The sequence below is a fragment of the Podarcis raffonei genome, chromosome 3 (genome assembly GCF_027172205.1).
Source record: "Podarcis raffonei isolate rPodRaf1 chromosome 3, rPodRaf1.pri, whole genome shotgun sequence".
Lineage (NCBI taxonomy): Eukaryota > Metazoa > Chordata > Lepidosauria > Squamata > Lacertidae > Podarcis > Podarcis raffonei.
In genome coordinates, this window is record NC_070604.1 from 89,127,544 (window position 1) to 89,155,010 (window position 27,467).

The 27,467-nt window shown below is 42.5% G+C and overlaps 1 protein-coding gene across 5 annotated transcripts in view; it reads right to left on the reverse strand.

Annotated features, from left to right (window-relative positions):
- LRFN2 (leucine rich repeat and fibronectin type III domain containing 2) overlaps window positions 1–27,467 on the reverse strand; it is a 246,604-nt gene that overhangs the window by 31,106 nt on the left and 188,031 nt on the right. For all 5 annotated transcript variants that reach the window (XM_053382945.1, XM_053382948.1, XM_053382949.1 and 2 more), the window contains one exon: window positions 20,792–22,184. In XM_053382945.1, the coding sequence (XP_053238920.1) occupies window positions 20,792–22,164 (1,373 nt within the window). In that variant the 5' untranslated portion in view covers window positions 22,165–22,184. The remainder of the gene's footprint in view (window positions 1–20,791; window positions 22,185–27,467) is intronic.

A 27,467-nucleotide genomic window follows, 5' to 3' on the forward strand; every position in this document is an offset into this window, starting at 1 on the left:
AACCTGAAGCACCACTTTAGCTAATGGGGCCTCCTGCTGCTGCCGTGCCGCTGGAGCATGATTTCTGTTCTTAACCCGAGGTACTATTTCTGGGTTAGGGGAGTCTGTAACCTGAAGCGTATGTAACCTGAAGCATATGTAACCCGAGGTACCACTGTGTGTGTGTGTATAGTAAGAATTTAATAAATAAAATCAAAGGTGGATAAAGAAAGGTTGTTCTCCCTCTATCGCTAGAAAGTTGAAAGATTAAGGGTAGAAGAAAGAAAGTCCTTCTTCACAAAAGCACATAGATAAAACTATCCAATTTGTTGCTGCAAGAAGTAGTGAGTGTCACCAAATTGGATAGATTATGGCTAATAATAATAATAATAATAATAATAATAATAATAATAATAATTTATTTCTACCCCACCCATCTGGCTGGGTATCCCCAGCCTCTCTGTTTGGCTTCCAACAAAAGATTAAAAATACATTAAAACATGAGCCATTAAAAAACTTCCCTAAACAGGGCTGCCTTCAGATGTCTTCTAAATGTCATGTAGTTAGGGTAAAGCTATCAATTGCCACTAGCCACAATGTCAGGCATGGAGAGCCCTCTCCCCCTCTGGTAGCATCAAAGGCACGAATAACAAGCAGTTTGTATTTTATAGTCCTTTTTGTTCAGTCATCTGGTTGCAAAACAAGAACCCATGTCTCCACACAAAGAGAGACGTTGGCTACTCTGAGCTCCTCCTCTTCTGTCCCCAACAATCCTGAGCACCAGTGGGAAGTCCCAGGAGTCCCACCCCTCTGTCTTCTCTGTTCTAGAATGTGGAGGGACCAACGGGCCCGTGGAGATGGAGGATCCCCCATATTCTCCAGGGAGGTCTCTGCCAGCTGTGCTCTCACTTCCCCTTCCTCCTCCCCTATCTCGTAACTAGGCAATTCTTCCTCAAATGTTATAGCATCTCTCTCTCCTCCTGAAACTACAGTAGACAAGGGGAACAAAACTTCCCCCTCCTCCTCCTCCTCTTCGGAGAGAAGCTGATTAGACTGAGTGCACACTTCCCAGTCTTCCTGTTCCGACCAGTCCCTGACACACAATGACTATGTTCTGCCTTCACTGTTGGAGGCAGCCTGAATGCCAGTTGCTGGGAATCTCAAGCTATAGTCAAGGAATCACAGAAATGTAGAGTTAGAAGGGACCCTGGGGGTCATCCACGCTGTTGAGTGCGTAGAGTGCTATTGTACACAGGTCCTTCTTTTGGGCTTACCCTAGGCATCTGGTTTGCTACTGTGAGAACAGGATACTGGACTACATAGGCCACTGGTCTAATTCAACATACTTTCTTATGTTTTTATAGTCTTATCTACATACACACCTAGACCGAATAAAGTAACGATGCAGCAAATCTAAGGAAGTTTCCGTAATGCTTCTACATTATCAGCACCTTTTAGTATTAAGAGTTTCTATACTGGTGGCATATGGAATCATAGAATTGTAGTGTTGGAAGGAGCCTCAATGGTTATCTGGTCCAACCCCCTGCAATGCAGGAATCAACTTTAAGCGACCACAAAACTATTTGTTTATCTTAAGAGTTAATAGTCACTGAAATTGGCTCAAATTCATTCTATTCACACATTAGGCCATTTATCACTGTTCAACAGTCAATAGCCAATGGTAATATATATCTATACAAATCAGCTATTTAGCTGGCCTATTTTTTTTCCCATGTCCATTTTTCCACACAATTATCAGTTATTCAAAGTTTTCCAACAGACATATTTATTACATAGATTGAAAGCAAAATAATATTGACAGAGATTACTTTGTTCAGGAAGTGTGAAGGAAGGTCTGGTTAGATGCCATGATCCCTTTCATGGCTCTCCTGTGTTTGGAGAAGTTAGTGCACTAGCCAGTTCTGGCCTCTCCCTGCCCCCCCCCCCCGGTTCATTGACTATCCTCCCTTCTCTCTTGCCCATCCACAATCCACACGGGAACAGGGTCTCAAAAGTATGGTATGCAAATATCACTTTTCTACCATTCATATGCCGTGTCTGCTATAGTATAAAATTTGCTGTTGTATTACAGATGCTAAGTGGATTTCATCATACTAGAAGCATCAAGCATGAGTCACAGGTGGGAGAGACACCTAATAGCCAGGGGATGCAAGAGAGAAAGATACAATAGTGGTGGTCAGTGAAAGATGAAGTGTTTTCTATTTGCCACCTGCGTCACCTTCATTAAGGCTTTGTGTAGGCATCATGGCAACGGAGTACAAAGAGCCTTTTCCCCCAACTGTTTCTTTCTTCCCATTGCTGAGCTTAGTGCTGTACAGCTACATCTCTCTCTCTCTCTCTCTCTCTCTCTCTCTCTCTCTCTCTCTCTCCCCCAGTATCAGAATAATACAGCTCAGACAAATATGCCTGGGCCTGCCTACATTAGGCATAAAAACCTTGTGAAGACAGCCAAAGCAATATGCACTCAAAAGAATCAGAAATATCGGCAAGCCCTCCACCTTCTGCTAGTATGCTTCAGTAAACCTGCCTTCAAGTGAGGATAGCAGCAGGGATGAAAAGGCCAAAAATGCAAAACAGTCTGAGTTCCCGGGGTACTTCTAATGAGTTTTTGAAATGCTATGTGTCAGTGACTAGTAACTCTAGGATAAACGGCAAATAGTTTTGTGGTAGCTTAAACAAATTAACGTTTAAAGTTTTCAAGGTACCAATAGACTATATGTTGTTGTTTTGTTGTATTTGAGCAATTATATCCCGTCCTCCTTATGTAAATACTAGGAGTGTGCACCGGCTCTGTGTGTACTGCAAGTAGTGAGTTGAATTGGGTGATTCAAGGTAGTGCTTACCTGACCCCTGACCATTAGGTCCAGTCGTGGCTGACTCTGGGGTTGCGGCGCTCATCTCGCTTTATTGGCCGAGGGAGCCGGCGTACAGCTTCTGGGTCATGTGGCCAGCATAACAAAGCTGCTTCTGGTGAACCAGAGCAGCGCACGGAAACGCCGTTTACCTTCCCGCTGGAGCGGTACCTATTTATCTACTTGCACTTTGACGTGCTTTCGAACTGCTAGGTTGGCAGGAGCAGGGACTGAGCAATGGGAGCTCACCCCATCGCGGGGATTTGAACCGCCGACCTTCTGATCGGCAAGTCCTAGGCTCTGTGGTTTAACCCACAGCGCCACCCGCATCCCTAGTTCTTAACATTACTCAGCTGAAAAACAGTGGATAGTTCTGCCTGAAATTTGGCAGGTTTAATCCACTCTGGAGCAGCTCCTTTGCCTGCAAATTTCATCCACTTATGTGAACAACAGTGTTCTCCTGGCAAAGTCATGTTGTGGGAGTTCTAGGTGGGCAGTGCTGACATCCCATATACCTTCAGGACACTGGCACCACCACCCCAGAGCCCCCTGCCTCATCCCATCATTGCCCTGGTGAACACAGTGCCACCACCTCTGAGAGGGTGCTGCTGCTGTGTGTCTCCCCCCCCCCCAATCCACCACTGCTATCAACAACAAATGCAGCACTTCTGCATATCCTGTCCTCAATATTCTGTAACTGTCACCTTGGCATCAGCACCCTTTGATTCACATCAGGATGGCTGAAGAAGGGTAGAAGCTGAAATGTTTGCTTTGACTTTGATACCTCTGTTTTGTTAGTCACAGCAATAAATATGCAATTTTAGTAACTGCATCCTTTCGCTATCCAGATCACACTTCTCCGAATTGCTGTTTGCTGCTTTAAAAATCATATAATTGCAAGCACAGCAAAGCACAACTGATCATGCCAGAATATTTCTAGCTCATTTCTGCCACAGGCTCTGATTTCTCTTCATCAGCCAAATAGGAGGAACTGTGATCATTTGGATAATCAGTTGGGCTTACATTTGGGAGAGCTGTGCCATGGACTCACTTCGTTTTTGGGGGCAGATCAGGACTTCTTGCTTCAGGTCCCCACCTGTAAAATGGTGACCTATTTTATTGCATAATTTGTTGAATGGATGAACACACTAAAGCACCATAGATGGAGGATTTCTGGGCAAGAAACAAGGCTAAGGACGTTCCCACAGTTTCTCTTAATTGCTTTCACCGCTTCATTGCTCAGCAACCTCTGCCTTGAAACTTCCTTAGATCCATTGGGCTTAGCTGCCTGCTACACTTTAAAGAAATGGCACATATAACCTGGATGTTTTATTCAACCGTTGACTGGAATTTCACCTTCACATTTAATACAGGGAAAATAGAATCTCTGGTACTTTGGCCACATCAGTTAGCACTCCTGTGATGAATGCTTGATAATGTAGATCTGGATGTACCGGTATATCTTTTTGCTATATTCAAATTAGATTGATATTAAAACACAAGTTGTTGTTTTTAATCAGTTTGAAAACTGAGGACATGCGGGAGAAGAAACTTGCCAAATTACAGGCAAGTATGCCCAGGGGCTATTGTGATAGGTGATTTTACATTTTAAAAAACAAATAACTAGAAAAGGCAAAAAAAATTCACATTGCCCCCACTTCCTGGAAGTACTTTCCATGTAGAAGGAAAGAGGAAGGGAGGAAAAGAAAGAAAGAAAGAAAGAAAGAAAGAAAGGTTTGTTTGCAAAAGAATCATGCTACCTTTTTAGTCTAGCTGTGCTGTTTAGATCCTGCTTTCACACCCAAAGCTCAGAGAAGTATGATTTTAGTGAACTAGGAAAATAATTCATTGTGATTCTGCTTGGGATCATTTGCTTGGGATCATTTGGGCTATTCCCAAAAAAATTATACACAAACTTTTTTTTTAGCACAGCAGTCCAACACTGTTACTGTTCCAGAAAGCAAATGAAAGCAATTTCTTTCTGACTTTATTATGTCACCCACACACATACACAGAGTCAGGAATCCACTAATTTGTGCTCAGACAGGCAGCAAAACAGCAACCTTCTTTTCCCCAAGCCGTATATCCCAGAAAAAGGAAAATATTTACAACACCACAGATATCTTTTAAGTAAATAAAACACTACCATTTCCGATTGTCCTGAGCTAGATAGAAAGAGGGAGGAAAAACTCCATTTTATAAGCCAGGAGGAAAGCACAGAGCAATTTATTTTGAGCAAACAGATAGAAGTAGGAAAGCTAACACATTTTTGGTTACCTGTTTTTAAAAAACAAGGGTAAGGACAGATCACAGCAGCTCCACATGCTCACTGAAATGGTGATCTGCGTTATTAAAATTTCCTTAAATGCTGTGATCACCACTCCAATGTTTATAAGCCTTTTGTCTCTCTTGTTTCTTCCTCTATCAAATCATCCCCCCCCCCGCTCCCAGACTTAGTAGATGGCACTCACAATTTCCCCTCCACCCAGGCCTTTAGGCTCTCTTAAATGTCTATTCCAAACATGCCAGCATGTTAGATCCCTGTCTCCCTAACTTCATAAAGTCATCCCTTAGATGTATGCGGGAAGAAGGAGTGGTGGGCATTGCTGGCCCAAGTCATTTGCAGGGGAAGAAGAAGAAAGAAGTGTTCTTGTCTTGCAGCAAAATATGGAGCCAGGGAAAGGTTTAAGAAGCCTCTGATCTCTGAGTAAAGATCCAGAATGAAGATTTTACAGCTACTTTGGGATTGTTGGAAAAGCCAGTGAGAGACCAGGGCACTGACTTTAGGCACTTCGTTGTGTTCAACCACTATTAGCTTTGCAGGCCAATTCTGTCACAGTATCCCTCTTCTGGGCTATTTTCCTCCCATCAGTTGAGTAGGAAGACAGCGGAGGGAAGGGATGCTGAAATCTCATCTCCCCACAATCTCCCCCCACTGCTCAGCTGATGAGGGAATTAGTTGTAAAGTGAAAATATGGGGCTTCAGAGAGGGGAAGAGGCAGATGGGCCAGAGGTTCCCCACTGCTATCATAATGAAATTCAGAAGCCCCACTCAATGTCCTCACCATATATTTTTTTTGTCAAACCACAAATTTGTTGTTGTTGTTTAGTCATTTAGTCGTGTCCGACTCTTCATGACCCCATGGACCGGAGCACGCCAGGCACTCCTGTGTTCCACTGCCTCTCGCAGTTTGGTCAGACTCATGTTTGTAGCTTTGAGAACACTGTCCAACCATCTCGTCCTCTGTCGCCCCCTTCTCCTTGTGCCCTCCATCTTTCCCAACATCAGGGTCTTTTCCAGGGAGTCTTCTCTTCTCATGAGGTGGCCAAAGTATTGGAGCCTCAGCTTCACGATCTGTCCTTCCAGTAAGCACTCAGGGCTGATTTCCTTCAGAATGGATAGGTTTGATCTTCTTGCAGTCCATGGGACTCTCAAGAGTCTCCTCCAGCACCATAATTCAAAAGCATCAATTCTTCGGCGATCAGCCTTCTTTATGGTCCAGCTCTCACTTCCATACATCACTACTGGGAAAACCATACCTTTAACTATACGGACCTTTGTTGGCAAGGTGATGTCTTTGCTTTTTAAGATGCTGTCTAGGTTTGCCACAAATTACCCCCTACAAAATGAATGGTAATGGAGTCATTTCAAAAAGTGCTTCCAGGGCCAAGCTGCCCATGAGGCAGGCTGAATAAGCTACATTGGGCAGCAGAATTCTGTAGTGCCGCATCCCTGTAGGTACCCTGCCCACCTCTGCTGCCATCAGGGCCATCCTTAGCATATGCACCGCCGGGGTGCAAAGATCCGCCCAGCGCTCCCAAATTTAGTTTAGCCGCCCCCAGATTTCTTTGGGGGGGCAACTAAAAGTTGTTGAGCTTTTTTGGGAGGGGGGAACAACTATGCAGCAGAAATAACTGCTTTTGTTTCCTGACTCGTTGGGAATATTTGATGCTATGGAGTAACAGAGTGACGGAAGAGAGGGGTGGGGACTTTCGGCCACCCCTCAAGTGCTTCACAACCTCCTTCAGTGTTTTTGCCTGCCTGAGATGTTTCCTTAAACTCTGATTATGACTCTTTAGTCGATGGAGGATAAAAGGAGTGTGTGAGTCTGTGTAGAAACTGGCCTACAAAGGTGAAATTTACAGTTGTTGTCCTATCCACTTTTGCCTCTGGGCCCCTCCACCAGTGACCCTCAGAAGCTTACCCAGAAAGGAACAAAGCCTTCAGGTTGAAAAAGTTTCCCCAGCCCTGCTCTAAGACATTTACATTCATAACTTCTGCCTTTTCGTGATAGTCACAGCAGGGTGTTTATAGGAGAAATGTTAGCTCTTTGCATTTGAAGACGCTGAAATAAACATGCCCTTTAAAGTCAATTGTAAGATGTTTGAAATAATTATTCTGCCTTTAAAAAATAATAATAACCAAGTGCTGCCATTCTGCCTTGAAGCATCATGGCTAGTAGTTTTACAGAGTCCCAGTTCCAGAACTACACAAACCACTGCTGCCTCTCTCCTATCCTCCAATTAGATCATAAATTCTTCTTCAAGTTAGCTATATATACCCACCCACAGAAATATACCCATGGTCCCGTGGAGAATCCCAAAGAGAAATTCTGGGACATTATTTGCTGCTGGAATATATTACAGCTCTGGATTAATTAGCTACATAAAGTATAGTCAACATCATTATAGGGCAGGAGAGGGACTGCATAAGCAACACAGCAGGGAAAGAGAGAACATCCAAAGAGTTGTTTTTCAATGGAGACGAGGAACCTGAGTCAAAAAGAGATCCTTCCTTTAGCAGCAGCAGAGGCCAGAATCACTAAAAAGAAAATTTGATGTTCAACTATAAAAAAACAAATCAATGGCTAAGCAATGGGGCAGAGCAAGCCTAACCAGGTACCAAATCACAGGGCAGATACGCTAGTATATATCCTGTGTAAGGACCAAAGCAGAATTATACCACTTTAAATGGTCATGCCTTCCCCCAATGAATCCTGGGAACTGTAGTTTGTGTAGCGTGCTGAGAGTTGTTAAGAAACCCTCTACAGTGGTACTTCAGGTTAAGTACTTAATTCGTTCCGGAGGTCCGTACTTAACCTGAAACTGTTCTTAACCTGAAACACCACTTTAGCTAATGGGGCCTCCTGCTGCTGCCACACTGCTGGAGCACGATTTCTGTTCTCATCCTGAAGCAAAGTTCTTAACCTGAAGCACTATTTCTGGGTTAGCGGAGTCTGTAACCTGAAGCGTATGTAACCTGAGGTACCACTGTACTCCCCTCACAGGGTTACAATTACCAGAGTCCCCTGGGAATACCTCTGTGAATTGTAGTTCTGTGAGAGAAATAGGGGTTTCAGCATCCGAGCTCCCATGATTCTTTGGGGGGAGGCTGTGATTACTTAAATTGGCATGCTGCTGCCAGAGGTTTCTGGCTGGGGTTAGGAAGCAGTATAAAACTTCATTTTCTGCCCTTCTGTGAATTTAATTACACCTGCATTTTGGGTGGTGTCAGTTAGACTGAGCTGGGGGGGGGTACCAGTGAATGAAGGGAGTTAGAATGCAGCATTATTTTGTTTCCCTGGCCCCCACATGGCCATTCCTGCCCTTGACATGCCTCCCGTTTGTTCTCTTTACCAGCATAACTTCCAACTCAGTCAGCATGGCGGGGTATGCTGCAGTGGCTGGTGTCTGTTGGTAGTAGTGGGGCATACACCAGGAAGCCCAGCAGTGGGTGGAGCCAGAGCCACTGACAGGCATAACGGGAGTCAATGATAGGCAGAGCCAAGTGATTCTAGTTTTGTCCTCATCTTCCTCCGTCCTGAGTTTTTCTAGGGGCAGCACTGAGAGTAAGGAGGAGGCAGCAAATAGGCAGGGACACCCTCCTTGAACTGGTTTCAACATCATGGGAGGGGTGTTTCTAGGTCTAATGTGAAACTGTGAAGGTCCCTTGTTATTTTTGCTACTAGATGTGGCATGTTGTTTAAGCAACTGTATTATATTTATAGTACTGAAATGTATGTTGTTATATTTGCTGTTCCTCTGCTATGTTACTATGAACTTGTTTTCGTAGTGTTGGTTTGAACTTTATCCCTGTTTTCCCTGTTGTAAGCCTCCACTGAGGGCTAGTGGCTTTTTTACCTTTCCCCACCAACACATGTGGGTGTTAGGCTTGCACAGTAATTCAGATCAAAAAGGATAGTATTTTGGATCCATTCATACCATGCATAGATTAAATTTGCACAGATTAAATTATTATTTATGAGCAAGTAGATTTCAAAGTTTTATCTGTTGTTATTGTTTTTGTTGTTGTGTGTGTTGTATTTGTTTTATGCTGTACACTGCACCCTATCCTCCCTCTTTCTTTCCCAGTAGGTACACCTCTCCTTTCCCTGAGGTAGAAGAAACCACTTGCCTTGGAAAAGGGGAGGGTAGCCAGCAACAGAAGTCCTCAGCCAGGCTCATCAGACTGCTTTTCTAGGAATAAGTGGCACATGGGTTATTGCCCTTTCCCCCTGGGAATAATGAAGCTTGCCTACAACCCCCTTGATCTGCATGGTCACAAATCATAATGGTCCTCTTGTGCAGATGAGGACATTGGGGGCAGGAATCCATTGCCCTTTCCAGTGAATGCCTGAAGGGGACTGTTTAAAGAAAAACAAACCAGCATCAAACAAAACTGGAGAAGCCAAGGTAGTTTTCCAGTCTCTGTGCTTCAATAATTTCTCTTGGGAAGCACGCTTTGTGCTTTTACGATATCTATTATTTTCCATGCTCTGACAATTTGCTGCAAGGCATGAAATAAAGACAGTATATACTTCTCAGAATTTCCCTATCTTTAAGGAGCAATTGCACCACACATGCAGAAGACAAAGCTATGTGTAATTAGTGTGATGTTTACAGGTACTTAGCAAGAATAAAAGCCCTGTGGTTGGCCAGCTGACTATGCAGATGTGAGAAAAGAAGTGATTTTATTCTTAGCCTAATTTAAATCAATAGGAGTAAATTGGCCAAAAGTCATGCACATTCTCTTAACTAGCTTATTGGAATAGGGGAGAAATTTGATGGGGTTTGCATTTAAAGGTGAATCTAATTAATTTGCACTTTCTGAAGCAATATGAGAACCAAAATACAGTCCTCCTTCAAAATCTGCACTTCTCTAAATGTGTTGAGTAGGAGAAATTTGCACTAAAATGCTGTCAAATTTAATCAGAATTTTGTTTTTAAAAACTGAAAATTGCTGCAGAAATGTGGAGAACTGAATTAAAGACTGGGGTAAATGAGAAACCAGGAGATCTGAAATTAATAGATGCACACATTCATGCTGACTTACAAACTGAGCTATATATAGGTGAGTTTCCCCTGCACACCATTTCTTTTCAATGAGAGATGCCTTCTAGACTTTCGTCATGTGGCAGTAATCTTTTTTCTTGTCTTCTTGTGTTTAGTTTTCAGAACAGAAATGGTTCTGCCAAACAAGTGGGTTTCAACCATTTCTTAAGGTGGAGGAAAGAAAGGTGAGAGAAAAGGAGCTGACTTGCGCAAGCCATTTAATCTCAGTTGGAGCCATTACTTCAGGAGCTCAAAGCAAAGGTGTGGATAGGGAAAATGAATTCTTCCACACGTGAAGTTCAAGCAGAGTACATGGCATTGATTTTACATGAAAATGCCCCTGCTTAGTTCATCCTTTCATATCTTATCTCATTCTTCAGCCCAAAGACAGCCACAGAAATTAACAGTAATTTAAAACAGGATAAACACACACACAAACACAAACACAGTAAAGAACAAACAGAGCTGCCCAAAATAAAATGTGTCCACTGTGATGTTAAGTTAGATCAACAGTCTAAAAACATTAACAACAACAAATTTATACCCCAGCCACTCTGGGTGGCTCCCAACAGAATACTAAAAACATGATAAAAGATCAAACATTAAAAACTTCCCTAAACAGGGCTGCTTTCAGATGTCTTCTAAAAGTCAGATAGTTGTTTATTTCCTTGACATCTGAAGGGAGGGCATTCTGCCTAGTTCCCTGTAACCTCACTTCTTGCAGTGAAGGAACTGCCAGAAGGCCCTTGGAGCTGGACCTCAGTGTCTGGGCTCAGTGATGGAGACGCTCCTTCAGGTATACTGGGCCGAGGCCATTTAGGGCTTTAAAGCTCAGCACCAAGATTTTGAATTGTGCTCGGAAACATACTGGGAACCAAAGTAGATCTTTCAATACCAGTGTTATAAGGTCTCGGTGGCCACTCCCATTCACCAGTCTAGCTGCCACATTTTGGGTTAGTTATAGTTTCTGAGTCACCTTCAAAGGTAGCCCAATGTAGAGTGCATTGCAGTAGCCGAAGCGGGAGATAACCAGAGCATGCACCACTCTGGTGAGACAGTCGGTGGGCAGGTAGGGTCCCAGCCTGTGTAAGTAAAAACATTTTCATCTGCCTGTGAAAACATATCAGACTCAGTGTCAGGTGACCCTCCCCAGAGTGATCATTCCCAAGTTGGAGTGTCAAAAGAGAAAAGACTCTGTCTTAGGTGTGCATCAATCCTCAAGGTGTGTATGGCTTCAAGAATGATTTTAATGTCCAAAGAGGTTACTGTGAGAGGATATGGTCTTTAAAGTATGTTGGTACCAAATTGCTAGAGATGTATGAAATCTGATACTTGTTGCTTAAATAAATGCCTTGCATTCACCCTTGATGTCCCTACAGTTGAACAATAAGACGTTGAACAACAACGGGCCCAGAACAGAACCATGGGGCGCCCCACTTGTCTCTTTCCCCCCAGGATAATGGGGAACCATTAGTGAGTACTCTTTGGGTTCTTTACACCCTGACTCTGTAGAAGGCGGCTTCCTAGGTTCCTAATAATATTTCCTACACCCAAATACAAAACATGTACAAAATAAATTTAGCCCGTTCAATTTTGTTCTTTTGCAATATCTCCTACACAATGTAATATGGGGAATTCCTTATATTGACACAAGAGAGGGAGCCAGTGGCCCTTTTCATTGGCTTTTAATATTCACCACGTGCACAAACATGAATAAGTTAAAACATCCAACTCACACATGACAACGGTGAGTCATTTGAAGTTTAAACAAAACAGACTTTCCATGGAGTAGCTTCTCCATACTGAAAGGGCCAGGGAGGGCCTTGTCATTTGGGTGCTGGGCGGCTAAGAGAGGAAATGTGGCAGCTGTTGTGGGTAAGCACTGTGGCGTTACTCATCCTGAATGTGCCTCGAGTGAGAATGTAGAGCCTTTGATGAGTTAGATAAACAATTAGTGACAGCGCTAAAACAGAGCATCACTGAGTGGCTTAAAGAGTTGCTAGAGATAATTTTCTTAACATCCAGAAAACTTCCTGTGATATGTTCACTTCCACAAGTACAACCCCCATGTCTTTGCAGCTGATTAACACCAAAGTTACAGGGAACACAGCCAGCCTTTCGTAAGTAAGATTCCCAAGGCAGAGTTTGGAACTATGACTCTAATGCACAAATCTTCAAAAACATGATTTGCTACATTAAAAGAGATTTTCCAAATAATTGGATGTTGCACACCCATTACAAAGCAAAAGTAGTGTTACACACTGCCAGTTTGATAGTGACCAACATATAGCAGCCAACGCCTCCCCCCCACCTGAAACATCTTCTGCCAATAGACCACACTCCACTTAATAGTACCCCCTTATCCATGCATTCTATGTTTGTAATCTAGCTGGATTCAGATGGTATACTGAAGTGATCTTGGCTTGTATTTATATCCCACTTTTCCTCCAAGGAGCTCAAGGTGACATACATAGTTTTCTTCTTCTCATTTTATCCTCACAACCACCCTGTGGGGTAGATTCAGGTAAGAGGAGGTAATTGGCCCAAGGTGACCCAGTCGGCTTCATGGCTGAGTGGCGATTTGAACCCTGGACTCCTAGGTCCTAGTCCAAAACTCTAGCCACTACACAACACCACCATCAGAACTCACATCTTATTGGATTAATTTTGAAAGCTGAGCTGAGCAAGGAGATGTTGAGCCATGTACCTGCTGCACATGATAGACATGGCAGAACTCTCGTGGACTAGGCACCATAGCATCTTCCTGTGCTGCAGTCCCCATCTCATTTGCCATTTCCACCATTCATTTGAACTCACTCTGTGGCATCATGATTTCACAGTGACATCCTAGCATTCTGTTAATAACATAGCACATTGCTATGGCAACAGCAGCAGTCACATTTTTAGGTCTTAACGATACACAAAAAATGTTTATATAGCTAAAGGTCACTGTGAATGGAAAAAAAAAATCCAATATGGAAATCATTGCCAGATACGAAATTTCCACATCTGTCTCTGAACAAGCTGTTTCATCTCATGCTATATAGGAGCCTTTTCATTTACTTGGACATCAGCCCCACCATATTCCATAGAACTTTCTTCATCAGGCTACTAAGTCACATTTGAAAGTTTTTGAGTTTTGAGAGTTGGGTTACAGTTAATAGAACTGGGTTGTTTCATGGGTTGTGTGTGTGAGGATGTTTAGGACCCTTTCACAAGCTTGCTCATGCTGATCCATTTCTCATTGCATTCTATTGCATCAATTGCCCAATTCATACATTCAAAAGACTGCAGGAAGGCTTAAACTGGAAAGGGAGACTTTGGTTGAGTCTTCAATGCCCCTTCACATTTTGGGCATGCCCACTCCACCCCAACCTTCCCATTTTGAGCAGGTCTGCAGCAGCCCCCCTTATAATGCAAGGTTAATATTCATGGGGAGGCTTTTAATGTACTTCTAAACAATCATCAAACCTTCACACTCCATGTGGGAATGTTGTGGGTAGAACAAGCACAGCTGGATGTGTAAAAACTCTCCCTACCCAGTTTAAGTCATCACATGTTTTTTGGATGCATGGACGGGCATTATACTTGGCATTAGAGATCAAATGAACTCTTGCAGATTTCAGCTTTTCCCTATCCTCTTTCAGTCTGAGACCCTGCAAAACTTACATTTACAGCAACCCTATTGTTATTCTGATTTGTCTTACACACTGGAGCATCATCAAGAGATGTCACAAATAAAACACACCACAGAAATTTGTAGTCAAGCCATAGCTGCAGGAGTTCCCTGATGTAATTGACAAAGGGGATCATGATTGGGATGTCTGTTTCCTCAAAGTAACAATCCTGATGACAATTGGCATGTATTGGCAGAACATGTCATAACAATGCTCACATTTAGGACCCATCAACATCTCTGTCTGGGCAGTAACGTTTGGATTCTGTTAATAAGTTTAAGATCTTGAGGGAGTAGAGCCCTTTCTTGGGGACTTCTTTCTGCCTGTAGAATAGGGATGTGGAACCTGAGCCTCTCCAGATGTTACTGGACTCTGACTCCCATCAGCCCCAGCCACCATGGCCAATGATCAGGGAAGGTGGAAGTTAAAGACAGCAATATCTGGATGGCCACAGGTTCCTCATCTTTCATTAAAGGATTTTTTAAAAAGCCTGCTTCTTCTACCTGCCCGGATACTACGATTAATTGTGCAGCTTCAGAACAGTCTTTCAGGCCATTCCATTTCCTCACATTTCTTTTTAACCAACAGTTCTTCTGTCTGATGTTCAAAGTTTAACCTCTTGAAGTTTAATTGTTCAGGGCAGTCTGTCACCCACAAAAAGGAGTACAGAAGATGGCATACTGCACTGGAACTGCTGCAGGTCAGCTGTTTGCAAAGCTAGAAACCAGGGGAGTTCTCTTCACGCCACCCACATGCCACAGACCATGCTCAGCAGGTAGACTCTGCAGCTAGCTAATTGGGCTCATGTTGAGGAAGACAGAGAGTGAGTATGAACCAGTAGCAGAGGCACAAGTAGACATACGGTTGCAACCTTAAATCTCAGTCAGAGGGTAGTGAAGAACTTTCCCCGTTCCATCCACAAATCTTTCTGACTTGTCAAAAAGGGATATGCCAATCTGAATACCAGTTGTTGAGCATCCTGAGCAGGAGAATGCAATTGCTAGCAGGCTTCCCATAGGCATCCAATTAGCCAGTGAGAATAGGATGCTGGACTGTTGTTGTTGTTGTTTATTGAATTTATATACAGCCCTATACCTGGGGGTCTCACTAGATGTGCTTTTGGTCCCATCTTATGATATGACAGGGACGCGGGTGGTGCTGTGGGTTAAACCACAGAGCCTAGGACTTGCCAATCAGAAGGTCGGCGGTTCGAATCCCCACGACGGGGTGAGCTCCTGTTGTTCAGTCCCTGCTCCTGCCAACCTAGCAGTTCAAAAGCACGTCAAAGTGCAAGTAGACAAATAGAGACCGCTCCGGCAGGAAGGTAAACGGTGTTTCCGTGCGCTGCTCTGTTCGCCAGAAGCGGCTTAGTCATGCTGGCCACATGACTCCGAAGCTGTCTGCGGACAAATGCTGGCTCCCTCGGCCAATAAAGCGAGCTGAGCACTGCAACGCCAGAGTCAGTCACAACTGGTCCTAATGGTCAGGGGTCCCTTTACCTTTACCTATGATATGACATGCTTGGGACATTTCTCCACCATTCAATTTTCACATGGACAATACAGTTGTACCTCAGAAGTCGAACAGAATCCATTCCAGAAGTCCGTTCAACCTCCAAAGCGTTCAACTTTCAAAGCACAGCTCCTGCACCCAATTGGATGCCCCGTCAGACGCTTGGCTTCCAAAAGAACGTTCAAAAACCGGAACACTCACTTCCAGTTTTTGATCATTCGGGAGCCGAAACATTTTATTCCCAATGGGGAGGATTAGCTCACACGTTAGTTTACAAAGCTAAAATTTACACGCTAGTGTTAAGGATGTGCCATCCTCCAAAATGCTGAGCACCTTTTAGTTTCATTCAATTGGCTTTGCAACATATAGTTATCATCATCATCATATTGTAGGCTGAAAGTGCCATCTTAAAAGAGCACTTCTTCCTATGTGTGTCCTTCCTGATTTTTGGCTCTTGTTGCCCTGTTAAGGTTGCCAGTCCAAATGCCTCACTTCTAATTGACTGCTTCTTTCCTGCCATTTGTGTACAACTCTTTCAGCCACAGCAGTGCTGGCTGGGGCTGATGGGAGTTGTAGTCCAAAGCATCTGGAAGGCACTGGTTGGTAAAGAGTACACCTATAGGCTCTATGTTAGGGTGGGAAATCATTGGCCCACCAATGTTGCCAGAGCACAGTTCCTATCGCCCCCAAATTTAACTTTAGATTCTCTTAGAGTCTCAAATGCTTTAAGGTTTATTCATTCTCAATAGCCCCCTCTTGCAACATTTCCCTGTTTTCTCTACTGTTTCTTTACATTTCTCTGCTTTTCATCTTCCCAGTTGCTAAGTCTACCACTTAAGAGCAGTCTATTTAGGGATGGACAAATCAGCCTATTTCTGGTCTGTGCCACCTGCACATGCATTCACTCATACATTTATTCTATCTCATTTCTGAATTATTCTGTGATCTTTTTTTATAAACCAACCTGCATGTTGTTTTTTTGTTTTTTTAAATGCTCATTTTAAGCTGCACACCCCACCCCATTTTAGCTACGCCGAGAACCATATTTTATGCATTCAGGGACAGTTGAGAAGGGTCAAAGCTGGTGGATAATTAAATTCTAATCCACATATTAGTTCTGGAGTTGTGGATCATGTTAGATTATATCAGACTTTGCAGCTGCTGAATTCCTTGTGTATCCCAAGTTCCAGTGCTTTTTTTCTAAAATAAAATAATGTTTAGGGGTACTCTCATTTTGACTCAAGAAAATCACCATTTTCTAGTTCAGATCAGGAAAAATAAATACAGTAAATGGACAAAAGTACAAAGAACATGCATTACACCAGGAAAGGAAATGAGGCCACCATCAGAGGTGGAAACAACGAAACTTAACAATCACCATGCTAGAGAAGAAACTAATTTTTTTTACAATTTTTAGTTTTTTTCTACCGTTAGATTCACAAAATGTTTAGGGGTATGTGTACCCCTGCATCCCCCCAGAAAAAAGCACTGCCTAGGGACGCGGGTGGTGCTGTGGGTTAAACCACAGAGCTTAGGACTTGCCGATCAGAAGCTCGGCGGTTCGAATCCCTGCAACGGCGTGAGCTCCTGTTGCTCGGTCCCTGCTCCTGCCAACCTAGCAGTTTGAAAGCACATCAAAGTGCAAGTAGATAAATAGGTACTGCTCCGGCGGGAAGGTAAACGGCGTTTCCGGGCGCTGCTCTGTTTCGCCAGAAGCGGCTTAGTCATGCTGACCACATGACCCAGAAGCTGTACGCCGGCTCCCTCGACCAATAAAGCGAGATGAGCGCCGCAACCCCAGAGTCGGTCACGACTGGACCTAGTGGTCAGGGGTCCCTTTACCTTTACCTAGTTCCTTACCCCTAACACAAGCATCTACCTGTTTACCTGTCTTCAACCAGCTCAACACTGCTGAACCAAGGACCTGCATCAAATTTCCATCCCAGTCAAACTGACCCCATGTCACACAGAAGGCAAATATTCTGCCCTAAGTACTGGGAATCTTCAAAAACATTCCAAGTGAACCCCTTAGCATTTGGAAAGTTCCTGAAAAGCCTGTGCCATCACACCAGTTCACCCAATTGGTGCCAGAGGCATCAACATAATACACATAACAACGTGTGTTTTGCATTCAGAAGGTCCCATATTCAATCTCTGGCATATCTAGGGAGAGCTGGGATAGAATTATGTCTGAAACCTTGGAGAGCTGTTGTAGCTTGTGTAGGTGGCACTGAGATAGATGGGCCTGTGGTCTTATTCAGTGTGAGACAGCTTTATATGCACCAATACAGATACAAATATATTGCAAATTTGCAGTATCTTAAATCCTCAATCTCCCCATTAGGATAAAAATAAAATCTAAATAACAGTCCAATCCTATCCAATTTTATTTGGAAATATATTCCACAGAGTTCAGTGGGACTTCCTAGTAAAAATATTTAGCGTTGCAGGCTATTTATATATAATAAAATCTAATCTTAAGTAATCCAGTCAGCCCACAATTACTTAAATATGCTTGAGACATGGAACATTTTTTATATTTTACAGATTATCCTCCTCTGGCTGTAAAATATATATGAAAAATATAAATCTCGGGAAATATCCAATATACATTTTCATAGTGTGAATATAACCATTACGCAGACTGAGATGCTGCAGTAATTCTTAATTTGCAGACTTGCTTTTATCACCCTTAATAAGAAATACAGCAAAATAAAATGAGGCTAAGTCTGTCATAAATCCAACAGTTGCAAAGCGTTTCTCAGATCCACATTTCAGGAGCAAAAGAAGAATTTCTTCATTCTAACATAGTTCCAGCCAGCAGGATCATGAAGTCATGGGCCAGATTTGTCAACGTCCTTCACCTTCAGTAGGATTGCAATTTGCATATGCTATTCAATATATCCCAGCCCACATGGGGACATTCTAGCCAGGAATTGCAAGGTTCCCATTACAGAAGCCGGACTGTGTTTGACTAGGGCAGGCAATCTCAAACTTCATTCATGTAGTCCATGGCATGTTTGCATTAAATATCCATACTGATTTTAAATTGTATTTTTATTGCTCTTTCTATACTGTAGTTCATTGTTATTATAATCCGAATTCTGTAAAATGCTAAGTGTTATACAATATAAGAAATTAAAGAAGCAACAAAAATACAATAAAAACCACACAGCATCTAGCACAGTGCATAACAATTGCTAAAACAGGCAGGGGGAAAACAACATTAAGTGGTTCACAAAAACCTTCAGAGATTGTCAGTAATGCCCAGGGGGAGAAATTTGGGAACCACTGGACTAGGAAACTGTATTCTTGGTAGGAAGTTGTGTCTCAGGGTCCACTGGAAAGATAATTGGGTGTATTGTTTCAGTGGATCTGATCCCTGTACTTCAGCCATCATTAGTGTACATTAGCTCCTCCATGATGGTCCTCAACACTTTCTATATTTGAGGGAGAGCACGGCAATGCCTAACAAAGAGTACAGGAAGCTGTTGTTTCTTTACAAGTCTATCTGGCCATTATGACTCTTGTGCTGGGAATTCTTCCCTCTAGCTCCTAAGGTCATCTGCAGTATGAAATGCATCACAAGTTCCCCCCTCTCTTGGGAGGACTGTGCTGTGCAAACAGACTGTGGATCACAGCCTTTAACTTTTCTTCACACTCTCTTTTCTAAGAGAGAAGGAGGGGTCATGCTTTTGCTGTGCAAAATTATTCTCTCCTCCCTCCAGGGAAGTATTGCACTTTTCTTTGCACTTAGCACTCCCCTCATCTACTCTAGCCTTCCCAGGATCAGAGCCTGGCAACTCTTGGTCTTCCACTTCTTCCTTCCTCTCTTTCTCGTCTACTTCTCCTCCTCTTCTTTCTCAAGAAGTCAACAGTTCAGACTGTATTCCTGGTGGAGCTAAAGTTGTGGGTCCATGTCAGGCTTAGCACAATATTACCATCACATCACCCCTTCAAGGAAGTATCCAGCACAGACCTGGATATTTATTTATTTATTGTTTGTTTGTTTGTTTGTATTTGTAGCCCACCCTTCCCAAAATGGTCCCAGGATGGGTTACAAATATCTAATAATTACAAATATGAATTAAAATTATCAAATAAAAACAAAACAAAAAACCCAGCCTACAGCAAAAAATCAAAACAGCAGAGCAGAACTGCAATGCACAATAAAGGAAAGCAATGTAAGAGGAGGAAATATGTCTACTCAAACCAAAGACCTGGTTAAAGGGTTCTCAGTGTTATACTGTGGGTCTGTTATTCCCCTCTTAACTGTACATAACAGGCAGATGCAGAGGGCAAGCGTATAATGTAGAAATTCCATAGGAACATACCTAGAATAGCTGGTCGGCATTGCCATTAATCTTAATAACACCAGCACAAACATTTCCAGCACTTGAGATTCTCAGTCTGATAGACTTTCATGCTTTGTGCCCTTGCAGGATTGATGGGAAATATTTATCATTATTTCCTAGGCCTACTAATTTGCAGGTGGTCACTGCAACCCTGAGATCCCCTTCATATGGCCGAAGCATGACCCTGTGAAGGCTGCGGCATCCTACTGTCTAAACAAGAAGCTCACTCTGATATGCAATTTGTACCTTAAAAAAAATCAATAGTCTTCACTGAGGGTGGAAGGGTTGGCTCTTCATCCTCTTCCCCATTCAATATTTCAAAAGAATTGAGAAGTTATGAAATGTGCAGAACAGAGAACACAAAGGATGGCTTCTCTGTGACCATGAAAAAGAACAAGCTGCCCATCTTCTGTCAAAGGATCTTAGGGCCAACCTAATCTGCACTTAGTTTTCAGTCGCAGCAGTCATTTTTTCCCTGCTGTATCTGAAAATGTTCATGATAAATGTTCATTTGTAATGAGCACAATATTACTCTTGGAATATTGCTGGAGTAACAAGCTGTGGATACTTTCTCAAACAAGGTCACAGCTCACCATTTGTATTCGCGGTCGCATGCATATTTGATAAGATTACTGGGCAATAGGAAGCCAAGGGACAACATGAGGCAGGTTTGGCATCTCACAAAGGAGAAGGCAGAATGTTTATGGGAAGAGGAGAGGACAGAACTTCCCATTAAATGGAGGAGGCTAAGCTGTTTCATTTGCTATGGGCTAATAAACTACAGATCAACATTGGCTGATGGAACTAGGAATTTTAAGAAGGCCACTTTAGTCACAGTGAGGAGCATAGCCACTGCAAGTTGATTTCTGAGCTATGTTTCCTTTCGATCCCTTCCTAATATGTGCCACAACTTGGACTGAGGAAAGGAGAATCACTATCCATCAGTTCTTGTCTTCTGTGACAAGTCTATCAGATGAAGGCACATATTACAACTTATTCAACCAAATCACCTGCCACCCCATCATTTCTCTTCTAAGAAAAGCTGACAGCCAGTCACACTTACCTGTAAATTAGAACCTCATCATCAGAGCAGTTATACTGTAGCTGGTACATTTTAACTCTTGGAGCTGACTTGCTTACTGTCCATTTGACCAAAGCTGAGGTAGTTGTAACCTCAGAGACCAACACAGCCCTTTCAGGTGGCCCCTTGGTTTCCCCTCGATTTGACTTGGTAGAGCTGGTGATGTCAGAAAGCCTTGATTTTGGTGGGGCGGCCCGGCCTGTTCCATTGCTGAGATGGGGAAGCTGGACAATTGACAGCTCAATCGTTGCAGTAGACTCTCCAGCAGCATTTGCCGCTATGCACGTGAATGTCCCATAATCCTTGGATGTTGTGATCAGGATTTCCAAGGTGCCATTGTCATAAACAGCTGTCCTTGAAGAATTCCCAATAAGTCGATCATCTGGTGCCACCCAGTGAATAACTGGAGATGGATCTCCAATTGCTTTGCACTTCAAGGTGGCTGTTTGTCCTTCTAAAACCAACAATTTGTGGGTGTGCTGTGTGATCAAGGGAGGCTCACAAATGAACTCCTCTTCCCGGACATACCAAAAGTACCTCCCTTTTAGTCCTGGGGGAGAAGCACAAGTTTCCATATCATCATCTCTGTCAAGACGCCGCAGCCACATCAGTTCACAGTTGCAATGCAAAGGGTTTCCACCAAAGCTCAGAGATAAAGGTGTGGAGAATGGAGTTGAGGTTAATGGAGCTGTTTGGGATCTGGCAAATATGGGATCAGGAGGCAGCTTCTGAAGTCTGTTGGAGGTTAGATCCAACCTGGCCAGTTTCTGAAGATCTGCAAAGGTACCCTCTGTAATATAATCTATCAAATTATGGTCTAAACTAATCTGGTGCAAGTTTACCATCTTCCTTATAGATTCCCAAGGGATGCTTCTGAGGTTATTGTAAGAAAGATCCAGATCTTCCAAGGTGAACAAGAAGTCTTCAAAGGCTTCATCTGAAATGCAGCTCAACTGGTTGTTGTTTATAATCAAGTGCTGAAGATTAATCAGGCCTCTCAAAATATCCTCCCCAATGTCAGGCAGCCTGTTACTATCCAAATGCAAGGACCGTAGGCTCTCTAGGTCAGCAAAAGAATAGGGCTGTATGTAACTGATGGTATTCCTAGATAATGTAAGGTCAACAAGGCCCGTCATGTTGGCAAAGTCCTGTCTACTGATGTTGATAATGAAGTTGCCCCCAAGACGGAGTTCAACAGTCCTCCTGTCTATGTCTGGTGGTACAAAAAGGAGGCCCTTGGAAGGGCAAAGAGTCCCCAGTGACTCAGACAGGTTCTGGCAGACACAATATTTCGGACAAGCGTTGACCACAACAGCCACTCCAAACACCAGGATGCCGCAGAGCAGTTTTTCCATGGTAAATCACACGATGGGGCCTGCAAGAATGAGATACAGTTATATATTAGAAAGTTCTTTCCACCTGGAGCTATTAAACCAATTTCATGCCCATTTATTAGACAAAAAAAATTCTAAAGAAACAGTTTTTAAACTCTGATCTTAACAGATGCCAAATGCATGTAGATGGTTCTAACAAAATAACCCAATGGGCATTTTCTTGGTGATGACCTGGTGAATCAGAAATGCTCAGCATTGTTACTCCTTTCTATACATTGACAACAATAATATTTATTTACTTATTTGTAGTAATTTATACTAATATAAGTATAAACTGCCAAGTCATAAAATGATATCATGGTGGTGTACAATAAAACTCAACATCTTATGTGATTTCAGTGATATCTTGCCGGAAGCTGCTGTTGCCAGGTAAGGGCGGTTTCAGTGGGGCAGGGCGGTGGTGGGACAGCACTGCAGCACATTCCCTGTTTTGCCTCAGGCAGCGAGATGGGACACGCCATCCCTGGTGGAAGGATACAATCACCAGTCAGTCACGAAGCTCACTGTGTCGTTTTGGACCTGTCACTATCTCTCAGCCTCCTCACAGGGTTGTTGTGAGAATAATGCAAGGAAAGGGAGACCCATGAATGCCACCTTGATATTCCTCTTCAGAGGAAAAATGGAATGGATATAAACATGCAGCCTGCCTGTCCTTGATTTTTAATTGGGGTATGAGAGTATGTGTATCACACACTTTCCTGTATTGAAGGGGATTGGTCTTGGGGGTCCATTCTAACTCTACAGTGCTAAGATTTTATGAAAAAAGAATAAAACAAGGAAAGTGTGTTGCTTTGAGATTTTGAGGAAAACTTCTTTTTTAATGCCTTGAATTTTCATTTGATAGGTTATTGCCCCAGTAAACCTACTGGCCAAGCCTCCACTGACCACATAATCTATTAGAAATGCTTGTCTAAGCTGTGCAATATATACAGTATTTCAAACTTGTTGAGATGAGAGGTAATAATCCTATCTTCCATTTTCTTTTTTTTATCTTGAGAGGGGATTTTTTCCCCCTTCTCGACAAATTGTTGAGATGTTGGCAGACCTAACTGTTAATTTGCGACAGAGAGGAAAGACAAAGGATTGAAACGGCTCCTTTGGTTAAGCCTTGCAAATAAATATTGGATGTTTCTGCAAAATGCAGGATAAGTTTAGCTTCATTTTACCTTCTGTATTAAACCAGGATGCAGTGCATTTGTAGCCATGTTATTTATGCAAATCTGTAGCACAGTTAGCAAAGCTCCGTGCTTTGTATTTATCCATTACTAACAGATAGTCAGCTTTTGGAATCTTAAGGATAATTATATTCTGGAGCTTTAATTTTGTGTATTATCCTAGCAGCTGTAACTATAAACAAAACAGGAGTTTAGAAACAATTTGAAGAAAGAGATGAAGATGGCTAATTTGCAATGAGCAGAACATCCTTTACAAACTTACTTCTTCTAGCTTCTAGTCCAAAACTGCATTTGAAAGGGTTTTCTGCACACTATGGGGACTCCTTTAAGTGTATTATATTTTCCCAGTTACCCTTTGGGGAGATGCTTGTGGGTTTCACTTTACTCATGAGAGCAGGTTGTCACTGAAGAAGAAAACGGAGAAGAGATGGAATACAGTTGTAGGGAATGCATAGGAACAGCCAACAAAGGAGGGCTGCATAACGTTTCTATGAACTTTTAGAGCCTAGTGAATAGATATAAAGAAATGGGGAAATGTGAAGTTATGTGTGCGAGAGAGTGAAAGAGAGAGTAGTGTTCATCAAGAGGAGGATCAGCAGTTTTCATATGCTGGAAATACCCCAGAAACCATATTTCTGACACCTATTGCATAAATGGAAACACACTACAGGCAATTTTCAGCAGTTGCAACAAGCCTCCCACAGAATTAGAAATTGATTGCTTGGGCAAAATACTTCCCAGCATCTTCCAAGAAAGCCAATTGCCACGTATGTCCTCCAAGTTGTCGTAGGTGTTGATCTGAACACTGAAAAAGCCCAAGGACAAGGGAAATTGTCCTTCTTGGCTATATTTTGGCACTATGTAGACTTTTCTACACCTGTAGCAGCAAAACCGTGCACCTGCCCCCATGCACTGATCCACAGGGACTTCAGCCACAGAAGACATATATTCTGGACTTCTTTTCTACTCCTACCATCAAACCTTCCACAGAATGCAGATGGGATGACGGTGATATCTCACCGCTTTCCCAATTTGCATTTAATAGGCATCTATCAGGCTATGAAAGTGGCATTTTCGCAGCAAGTCTGTAAATCAAGGTAGGCTCCTGTCTCGGTACTGAGTGAAAAACTGCCTCTTTAGTCCTCTTATAACATGGTTCTGCATGAATTAATGTGAGTAAGAGGCATAAAGACTCTTGTTTTGTATTCAAATTCCCCTCATAAAGATACAAGTCTTGAGAGGCGGCATCTCATTTGAGTGATGTCTCCAAGACACATTTTTTTAAAAAATGCTTTCTCCATACATTGAGTTTTGCAAATAAATTACAAGTCACCTCACTGGTTACAAGTCCATTATCGGATAAACACTTTGGTGGTTCAAAGCTACAATTTGCCTCACCCTATAAAAATACACAATTGCCTTGTTAGATCATGTCAAGATCCATCTTGTCCAGCTTTCTCTTCCTAGGATAAATCCTCAAAAGTAGGGCCTCAAAATGAAGGTTATTCTCTAAATTTGTCCCTGCATCCTTTAGTCCATCACAGGGCTGGCACTATCACAAGGCAGAGTGAGGTGGTTTTCTCAGGCAGCTGAACATCAATATCATGAAATGGCAGCAAATTGTTAGTTATTTAATTTCAATTCCAGGGAGAGTAAGAGGTGCTTGTAGGTTTGTGGGGACGGGGATGTTAGCAGAGCTAATTAAATACAGTGGTACCTCTAGATACAAATGGGATCCGTTCCGTAGCCCCGTTCGCATCTAGAGGTAAACATATCTAGCGACGGCATGTCTGCACGCGTCACTTTTCACCGCTTCTGCGCATGACATCATTTTGAGCATCTGCGCATGCGCAAGCGGCGAAACCCGGAAGTAACGCGCTCCGCTACTTCCAGGTTGCTGCGGAGCGCAACTTGAACATGCTCAACTCTAAGCGTATTTAACCTGAGGTATGACTGTACTAGAGTCCGGAGGGAATGAAACCAACACTAATGGGTGCATAACTTGAGGAGAAATAAACAGAGTGTTTTTGTTTTTGTTAGTAGTTCATGTTTTGTCCCTCGCAGGGAGCCATACAACAACTAAATATACAGGAGAAAATTCCCTCAGAACTACAGAGCCAATCAAAGCACAAGTTTCCCCAGTGACCATCATGCCATGCTGACTGGTTGCTAAGCAACACTTCCATCACCTTCTTGGTTAGCCAACTTTAGCACTAAAAGTTAATTCTTAAATTGCACTGAGAATAATCCCTACTGTTGCATTTCCAACACCTGTTTGCTGCGCATCAAAATGTATTAGGCCAGCCCTGACCTCTGTCATGGACACTATGCACAAGGCTTGTAAGTTGTTGCTGTGTTGTTCCCAGTTGTTTCAAGAAAAAATGAGGGGAAATGTGATTCCATTTACATTTAAAGATGAACATACCTAATGTGCACTTCCTGAAACAATACATGAATGAAAACACAGGGTGGTATATAAATCTAATAAATAAATAATAGTTTCCCTAAATTTGCAGTTCTCCAAATTTTGTGATGCAGTTCTTTGGCCAAGTAATGTGCTTATACTAAGGTAAACTGTGTATCAAAATGCATATATTGGTGAAAACATACAGCAGATACCATTATATATATTGGACAAAAGTGCATACAAAATGTGCACCTTGGGAGAAATTCCCAATAAAATGCTGATGGATTTTCATGAGGACTTTAATTTTTTTAAAATGGACATTTGTTTGTTTGTTTGTTAGTTAGTTAGTTAGTTACATTTATATCCCACCCTTCTTCCAAAAGATACCCAGGGCAGCAAATGCTTCTGCATTTAAAAATAAAATAGTAATAATAATAAAAATGATAAACTGCTGCAGTCGTTTTAAAACACGAACATATCTAAAACAAATCTGAGAACAGATGCAACAAATCTTGCCTCAGCAGGTGCCTAAAAGAGCAAAGTGACAGTGCTTGTTTAACGTCTTCAATGCTGTTGAAAGGTGGATAACCGAACTGAACTGAAGACTGAAAAAGAGAGAAAAATTGAGAGACCAAAATGGACAGATTTGCTCATCCTTGCTTTCAGCTCACCCTCAAGGTGAAACTAGAGGAAATGGTGGTTGCCACAATTGTTCTTCGCCTATCTGTCCCACAGGCCATAATACTCCTCAGGGTTTCTCCTTCCTGTCTCCCCAGAGCCTCTCCTTATGTCTCCGCTGTTGATGGGAAGCCCTTCAAGGAGAGCTAGAGGACAGCCTCTGAATTTGTGTCTGTGAAGTATTAACACAGTGTGGGCTCTGTTCTTGGCCAGGGCTCTCGAACCTAATTGCAACACGAGATAATTAACAACCTTAATTACACAAACTACAGTTTTGGTTTGTGTTTTTTATTCAGCCAGGATGATCAACATGAGGCAAATTACATCCAGACATCCTTTGCTTCCATGGCCATCATCTGTCTCTACCAAAGTGACTGGCAGTTTCATTTCCATGACAACTGGATCACTTTGTATAGAAACAGGAACAAAGGGAGGGCCTGGGGGCCCCCTCAAAGATATCATAAAGGAAGAAAAATATACACACTATGAATTAGGAGCTACTTGGTTGTGTCAGTGGAAGAAGAGGAAAGAACAGTGAATTTATGCTGTCATTCGTAGAAATTCACTGGTGGATATGAATGGATGGCAACTTGCGACTGCAAACTGTTCTCTCCAGTTCTGAGAAGTGAGTTCCTTTTGATTTATTCTAGGAAACAAGTTAGGACTAGGGATGAGAGAGAAGTTTGGCTCATGCCTTCCGAAACAAGACATAATTTGTACTACTCAAAAGCATACAGAAATGGAAATGCAGATATCCTTCCAAATCCACATATCTCCAAATTTTGCAACCAGATAATGTGCAAAATAAAATGGGTACATTATGGGAAAGTGTGCATATATTAATGAAAATAACCTACAAAAATGCATTATAGTAGGGGTAGTTGCTTGCAAAAAAATGTTAGATTTGGAGAAAGGCACACTAAAACGATGATGAATTTTCATGATGGCTTTTAAAATGATAATAATTGTTATGGGCAGGGTATAAATAATAAATTATTATTATT